This window comes from Nilaparvata lugens, unplaced genomic scaffold, assembly GCF_014356525.2.
Source record: "Nilaparvata lugens isolate BPH unplaced genomic scaffold, ASM1435652v1 scaffold5791, whole genome shotgun sequence".
NCBI classification, from domain to species: domain Eukaryota; kingdom Metazoa; phylum Arthropoda; class Insecta; order Hemiptera; family Delphacidae; genus Nilaparvata; species Nilaparvata lugens.
The window spans coordinates 9,411-17,915 of record NW_024091574.1 but is presented as its reverse complement, the minus strand read 5'-3'; the positions used below and the strand labels follow the sequence as shown (position 1 = coordinate 17,915).

The following is an 8,505-nucleotide window of genomic DNA, read 5'->3' as shown; positions in this document are numbered from 1 at the left end:
AACACATTTTCTCGAATTTCGAGATTATTTGATTTTAATAATTTATAATTTATTTATTCATATGCAAATGAATATTTAGGTGAAAATGTCACTGAACATTGATTGTAGAAATTTTTATGCTTAATCTTTTCCACTTGAAATTTTTTGTTTAAATTGTATCTGAAGCCTGATAACTGGGAATCTGAAATCACACTTTGCATTGATAGGGCGGAGCTCCTGAAATTTTTACAGATATGGAACTTGTGGCAGTTGATAGAGCTTATCAATGAATATTTTAGGTATAAATTTGATCAAAATCGTTGGAGCCGTTTTTGAGAAAATCGCGAAAAACCCTGTTTTTGACAACATTTTCGGCATTTTAGCCGTCATCTTGAATTGGATTTGTTCGAAATTGTTCGTGTCGGATCCTTATAGGGGAAGGACCTTGAGTCCAAATTTCAAGTCATTCCGTTAATTGGGAGATGAGATATCGTGTACACAGACGCACATACACTCATACACACACATACAGATCAATACCCAAAAACCACTTTTTTGGACTCAGGGGGCCTTGAAACGTATAGAAATTGGGGTACCTTAATTTTTTTGGAAAGCAATACTTTCCTTACCTATGCTAGGTAATAGGGCAAGGAAAGTAAAAAAACTGTCTATCTGATTGCTAGTCGTTTTTTTATTCTTTCATTGAAATGCAAACCAGGGCTGTCAACTTCTTTGATATTCTTCATTACTGGGGTAATCTTTGTGGGCTAATATGTAGTAATCCACTCTAATTTAGATAGGTTTGCAATAGGTAATAGTTTTAATTATGCTATATTCAAGCGTCTTACAATAATATAATGGGGCTTACAGTTTGATATCACGTTCAATAGTATCAAAGATATCCATGACATGTTTCAGCTTTAAAGCCATTTCCATTTGTTGCGAATAATCATCATATATATGTTGAAAAATGGTTGATTTTTAAATTTTCATGTAAGTACAAGAAACCAAGAAAGTGAGTATCAAAATATAGGTACTAAGAAACACAGATATAGGCTACTATACTCACGAATTGCACGTGATGTTTTTGTAATGGTCTCTTCCCAAACCATAATAATATATATTATATTAATATATCATATACCTATTTTTTCGGACATTTCATTATTTACCAAAATTTGGGAACAGAATAGTTTTGGGCTATGCCTGTTGTTCTATCCCAATCATATTCATATGATTTGTAATTATATCAACGAATAAATAAATATATTATATGAGACTTGATAAACATAGCGAATTAAACCTTGTTGAAACAAAACATTTTTTGCTTTACTCTATATATTTTTATTGACAGCTTGTCAATTGCTGGAGCCAATATTCTCTCACATAAACTGCAGTGAACTAGGGCCAAGCCACACTAAGCGTTTTTCATACGAGTCAGTTGGGCAGGAAGCTCTCCGATTGGCTGATTATCAGCCGATTCCCGAACGCCAACCCAATGAGCCAGTCGGAGATCTGCCTTGCCGACTCGTTTGAAAAAAAAACGCTTTGTGGGGCTTGGTCACTATTGCTTCTTGGTTTAATCTAGAGCTGAATCTTAGTGAAACTCAATTTTTCAAAAATTGAGAGGATTTTTTCTGCTAAAGAATGTGAATGTAGGCTAATTAGTAATTACATGCCTTGACTTGGAACCATGCCTGAGACTTTGTATTAAGATGGATAATGCAAATTTATAACGGCAAGTTTTTGTCCTGACAAGTGGTCACCCGGTCAAAAGGGCTACAGATTGCTCGTTTTTTATCTCAGTGAACGGATATTTTCCAATCACATTAGTATACATTTCATGCTAAATAAAAATAGTAGCCTACTTTGCCTTTAGTTATCATGAGTGAAAACGTTCTCAAAATAAATGACAAACAAATTTCAACTTGGAATTTAAGGCTTGAATGCTTGAAAATTTGGCTTAATAATGAACGATGCCTAGCCCAAAAATGTGAAAAGTTGACTGATTCAAGCATATTTCAACTTGAAATTTGAGGCTCAAATGCTTGAAAATTTGGCTTTATTATTAACGATGTCTAACCCAAAAATTCAGCTCAGTATGAATTTTTTGCCTGGCAAAATTAAGCACTGATAGTAAGATTTTAATTGAGCAGATCTGCTAATGCGGGCAACACAATGTCGTGCTTAACTTGGGCCAACACCAGTTAGTCAAGAAAAGACAAGACACGTTTAGTCACAATACTTCACATAGTTGCTTATGGAGACATGTCTAATTGCAATGACTACGTAATCGGTGTGTGTTGCTTATGAAGCAACTATGTGAAGTATTGTGACTAATCGTGACTAGTCTTGTCTTGACTAACTGGTGTGTACCCACCCTAAGTTTTGGTTAGAACATCGTTCAGACGTGACACATTAATTAGTACAATATAATTATCTATTTATAGAACAATATACAGTATAAGGCTACACCTTATATTGTTAGTCAAGTTAGTGTAGGCACACACAAGTTAGTCAAGACAAGTAGACACGTTCAGTCACAGTAGGCTACTTTACATAGCTGCTTATAAAGACATGTCTAATTGCAATGACCAATCAGTGTGAGTGATCTAATCATAGAGACTAATCATAACCAACAATGTGAAGTGTTGTGACTAAACGTGACTAGTCTTGTCTTGACTAACTGCTGGTGTGTGCCTAGCCTAATATAGTACAATAATTTTAATAGATAGGTAGTACAGTATTTGCTAGGTCTCAGAATTTATTGTGCTAAACCAAGTGTGAGATATAAGAGAAAAAACAGCTCTGGAAAAATAAGTGCTAAACCTAGTATTAAGGAGTCCACCGATTTACGTGATGCTGCAACTTTCTCAACAGCTATAAGGTCACTATAGCAATTTGAAAATCGCGTTACTCTTGACCTCTTGATGAATAGGCTACAAGGAAAAATAACTACAGTATGTCTTCATTATTATAAGTAGCGTGATCATTTTTTTTCGCAATTTTGTAAGCAATAGGCTACCGTATTTTTTTGTATGAATCAAAATGTTTTGATGCAACCACTCTCCGAATTTTAAAATTCCTTGGAGACCAAAATACGATCTTCCGACCACTTTTGACAATTGAAAAAATAATTTCAATTATTTCTGATAAACTTTCTCGCTTTCACCACCCACTTATCTTTTGAAACAAAAAAGTTACCAGCATGTCGAAAATTTCATGTTTTCTGCTTGAAATGTCTCGACATTGACGAACATAATCATTAATTAAAAAATAACTATAGGTCGGATAACAATTATCCAGACACCAATAGAAAGGAGACATTCTCCCTGTTAATTTGATATCAAATTATTACGCATTACGACGCCCCATGACTGAGATAAGAAGTGACTTAGAATGAACTGCTTACTAATTGTTGATTTTTTTCTAAACCTTAATATTGTTCGAACTTCATTGAATAATGTTAATAAAATTTACCTTCCTATTCCTCTGAGAATAAACCGTAATGTTGTGAGTTACAGCAACGCTGTAATTTCTTCGGATGGAGGGCCAAAACTCAACTTATTCTTTACAATAAACTATAGTTTGGTGAAATTGATATAATGTTATTGTAACGCCATCAAATTGTCTTTTTCAGTTAGGGCTACTCTTGAAATAGAAATAAAAATAACAATTTCCTACCCTTATTAGGAATTGTTTACTCACAACATCTTTTGGCTATCAATCTATCATTATGCCATCATCAAGTTAATAAAGTTCACATAGCCGCAAAACATACTGCGAGTAAACAATTCTAAAAAATCATGTTTGGACTCAGGGGACCTTGAAACGTATAGAAAACATGAAATTAGGGTATCTTATTTTTTTGGAAAGCAATACTTTCCTTACCTATGGTAATAGGACAAGGAAAGTAAAAAGGGTACTTAAATTTCTATTTTTATTTCTGTTATTGTAACTTTTGTTGCTGTTTCAGAAGTGTTTCCATTTACAATTGAATTAAGTTTATTTGAATAAACTATTTTGGAAATGGTAGTTGGGCTATCAATTGATTGAAAGTTTTTGCCAAACTTTCCTTGTTGCTGTTTTCTTGGTAACAAGATTCGCGGTCATCGTTTAGCATATCGCCAAAACCATTTATCCTGATTAGGTAATTATTGATAAAGGATAATTTTGTTTAGAAATTTGTAGCTGGCAGACCGGTTTGTGCGTATGCAGCAATCAGGTTTGTGCGTGTGTGTGAGTGGACTCCTTTCAATCTCATCTTTCTCGGTGTGTTTTTTTTTATTGCTCACCCATTTCTCAGGAGCACCCCGATCCCTGATTCTGGTGTTACAAGTTCATTCTGTCAACGACCTGCTTCAACCTGCTAGCGGTTATTCGCGAATCGTAGCCGTTCATATATAAACTGGTACACCCGCCGTGTCTAACCAGTCGCTTTCCTCTCATCATTTTGCAAACATTCTCTGTTTCTACTACTGAACCAGGATGGCGCGTCAACACTTCATTCTTATTGTAAGTACCTATACATACTAGCCCATTCTATCACATTGAAAAGTATATTACAATAGTAATATAAAATTTGTTCAATTTCAACACAATATACAGTGTGTTTTAATAGAGATGAATTCGATGGACCACCACCGATATAGGCTACTACTTTCAACCCCTATAGTCGAGGTCCACGTTATAAGAACAGTATTGATTGAATCACTTTTTTCTAATAGCAAAAAGTGATTTAATAATAAGCAGTTCGTGATGGAAAACAACATTGAAGAAAGTATTGATTGATTGATTGATTCTTTATCACAAATGACAATGTATTGCCAGGTCTTGCAAGACCTTATTGCATTAGTATTGTATTAATGCATTAGTATCGATTAATATTGATACTGCTATCCTTGTTTATTGAATTTATTTATTTATACAATATGACATTTCCACTGAGTCTAACAAGACCCATAGTGGTAGCCTACAAAACAAAATAGCACTGTACATGAATAAACTATAAGCGAATTGTTCAATTTCCAAGCAATATACAGCTTAATATAATAAAGAAGAATTTGTTGAACGACCACCGGTATATTTTCAACCCCTATATAGTGCGTTTCACGTTATAATTTGATTAACATTGGTATTGCTATCCTTGTCTATATATTATTCAACAAAGCAGTTAACGTTATCCTTTTGTACCTCTGAATCATACTAGAAAAATCTATCTTATTATTTTAAAAAAATAGGAATACCATTGGTTGTGTCCAAGAATGTTGGAAAGGTGACTTTTATAAAATATTAATATAGAAGTCCTCAGCAGTCAAAGTCACCCGAATTACTTGAAAGTCAATTATTGATTGATTTCAAAACCTATTGGCTATTTTATCAAATTATATTATACATTTTATGATAAATATTTCATTTCATATTCTATACGGTAACTACAGAGAGAAGAGATTTTCATTGTAATTCACAATTAAATTACTTGTTTCTTCATGTCAATGCAATGTTGTTGATTTTCGTATGTCATTAATATGGACGAGATTTTTCTATGGGGTTCTCACATCGAGAAGAAAATAATAATACTATTTACAACGAATAATGAAAAATCTTTACCTCGAAGAGCATTATAATTCAAATAAAATCACTCAATTTCAAATTATTAACGCATGCAAATAATACATAATAGAAAAAAGAAATTTGTCTTGGTGGATTTTACAATACTTTACTCAAAAAATGTGATCTATTTTATTTTATTAATAGAGAATAATTTCTCTATTCACTTATTGCAAAGCCATGAAGGCATTCTACTGACTCTGATGAGATCAGAGCTCGATTCAAAGCCCTGACTTTTTTTCAGTGGTAATTGTGGTATTCACAAAATTTCTATTCATTATCAACTAAATATTATGTATATATTTTCAAGTGGAATATTCAGTAAATAATATTGATTACAACATCTCAAAGTGAAGTAGCTTCTGATAAATATAGTCAAGAAAGTAGAATTTTATTAGGATTTTGATCATGTTTTTTTTTACTGTTACTTATCAGAAATTGTTTGTTATTATATTTCAATAACCTAATTTGTGATGAATTACTCAAGTTATACTTGAGTTAATACTTTCATGATTGGTTTCATTATTTTTGCACTGTGAAAGTAGCCGGATTATCAACTTTCTATGTGCGTAATTGTGGAGGAGAAATTTTGTGGCAGGCCTTAGGCTACCTACCTTACATAAATACGGTATTGAATAGAAATATTTTTTGAAATAATCCAAACCACTCATATTTATTGCATGAGTTATTGAAAAACCTGTTTTGTTGTTATGTTACACTGTTGTCAATCTATAGCAAACTCAGACCAGTGTATGGAAATATATTAGTTTTCTAGTGATTGATATTGTAGTAACAATATCTTAGACACATACACAGACACCGTGTATCTAAAAAAACGAATAAGATGACTATAAATAGACTAATCATAAAGATGAGAATGTGTGGTTTATTAATATTTTTTGTCATTCCTATCAATAAATTCTATGTAATCGGTTTTAATTATAACTTGAAATAAACAAATATATTATTTTCGATTAAATCAGGGGTTTTTGAACGGATTTTTACGTGAAACTTCTGAAATGCTGTTGCAGTGTAAATGAACCTCTCCCTTAAAACTGCATGGAACTTTCTCAAAACTTTTCTAAATAACAGCACAGAGAAAAGATAGCATACAAAGATATCCCATGGTATAGGGCGCTTATGTTCCAAATTTCACTGGTAACTCAAGCCGATAGTCGGATTTATTTTTCATAGTCCTAGTATACGTCGTTTTTGTTCGTGAAAGTTCCTATGTGAGGTTGGTAGTCTCTCATACAGTGCCGTTCTTCCACAGTCACCCGGCCAAAACATTAATAATAATTGATTGTATGGGAGTGTAATGAAAATTGTTTTTGAACAAATATAGTGGTATTGACAGCATCAACGTCTTATTCTTTCAACATTAATAATAGACAGTAGTTGCCAGTAATTGGATTGAGTTTAAAAAATCGGCTTGAAATTTGGAATATAAACAATCTATACCATGGGATATATCTTCTTATATGCTTTATCTTTTCTTTATGATAATAGCTATCAAGTTATTAGAGATAATTTTATTATAATACGGTAACTAACATAAATTTTAACAATATAAATATATGTCTCATGGAAAATGATTTATTTCTCCAAATCTGTGTAGAAACTGAAACATTAATGTAATTTCTAACAGTCTTAAATTTTAAAACTGAACAAACAAATAACAACAAATTATAATTATAGTTATTGATAATAATAAAAAAATAAAAATAGATCATCATGAAATTGTTAATAACAAGATGTCATTAAATCTCATGTCTCATGAAAGTTGAGCTAATATTAATAATGCTTTTTGACAAATTAGAAATACTGTTCTATTTTGCTATCCATGACGGACTGCGAGTTAATAATTCGTTTTTTGAACTATGAAATTGAAAGAATAAGACGTTAATGTTGTCAATACCACTTTATTTATTCGAAAATTAATTCATCTTACACAGAACCAGGTTTCATGGTAACACCATGGAAACACTGCTTATGTGTTTCATTAGTTCAGCTGAAGATGTGGTAGGTGTTACCATGAAACCTGGTTCTGTAAGATGAATTAATTTTCGAATAGATTAAAGTGGTATTGACAACATCAACATCTTATTCTTTCAATTATGGAGAAATACCACAACATCTCCCACCATACAATCATAATTATTGGAATTAGAAATGTTGCTGAATGATATTATGTGCTATTATCAGAGAATACCTCGTCCTTTTTTGACAAAGTTGAAGAAATGTTTTGTGAAAAATGTCGCTGAATGATATTCTGTGCTATTTCAGGTAGCAGTGGCGCTGATTTGCTCAGCAATGGCCGCCCCCGAGCCTGAACCACTGCCCCGCAACGGAGGAGGCGGTGGTGGATACAACCACGGAGGCGGACAACAACACCACGGAGGCGGACATTACAACCACGGAGGCGGCGGATACAACCACGGAGGCGGTCACAACAACCACGGAGGCGGTCACAATAACCACGGTGGATACCATCACGGTTAACTTCTCAGCTTACCGTTCACCAAAAATTTTCACACCTCTCATCATCAAAAACAACCCACAAGACTTCACTTCACTTGAAACATTCATATACCTTGAGCAAACACGCACTGATAGATGAAAAGTTTACGAATTAAACAGTATTTTTATAAAAAATGTATTTCATTTACCATACACTACTCTCATCCATTTACATGTTGATGTAGACTCCAAGTGCCGGATGCACAACAGCCGGTTAAATTTTTACCGTGATTAATTCCACGAGAACCAATCAGAGAAGCCGTCTCTTCAAAAACGCCTTCTCTGATTGGCTCTCTTGGGATTAATAACGGTTAAAATTTAACCGGCTTTTGTGCAACCGGGCCTAAGACAATACAGTAACTGCGATTATGTGTTCGATTTATTAAAATTGGTAGC

General features: G+C 33.2%; 1 protein-coding gene across 1 annotated transcript; it reads left to right on the top strand.

Moving 5' to 3' along the window:
* Positions 1-4,257: 4,257 nt before the first annotated feature.
* Positions 4,258-8,244, top strand: LOC111055844 (abscisic acid and environmental stress-inducible protein-like). Its single transcript, XM_022343143.2, has 2 exons — positions 4,258-4,494; positions 7,876-8,244. Exons 1-2 carry the CDS (start codon positions 4,468-4,470, stop codon positions 8,089-8,091), a joined length of 243 nt encoding a protein of 80 aa, XP_022198835.2. The 5' UTR covers positions 4,258-4,467; the 3' UTR covers positions 8,092-8,244.
* The last annotated feature ends 261 nt before the right edge of the window (positions 8,245-8,505 follow it).

Bases quoted from the DNA above. Each gene is read 5' to 3' on its own strand.
- LOC111055844 (XM_022343143.2), top strand. From the start codon at position 4,468: ATGGCGCGTCAACACTTCATTCTTATT. The intron at 4,495-7,875 runs GTAAGTACCTAT...GTGCTATTTCAG, and splicing joins GTCAACACTTCATTCTTATT to GTAGCAGTGGCGCTGATTTG.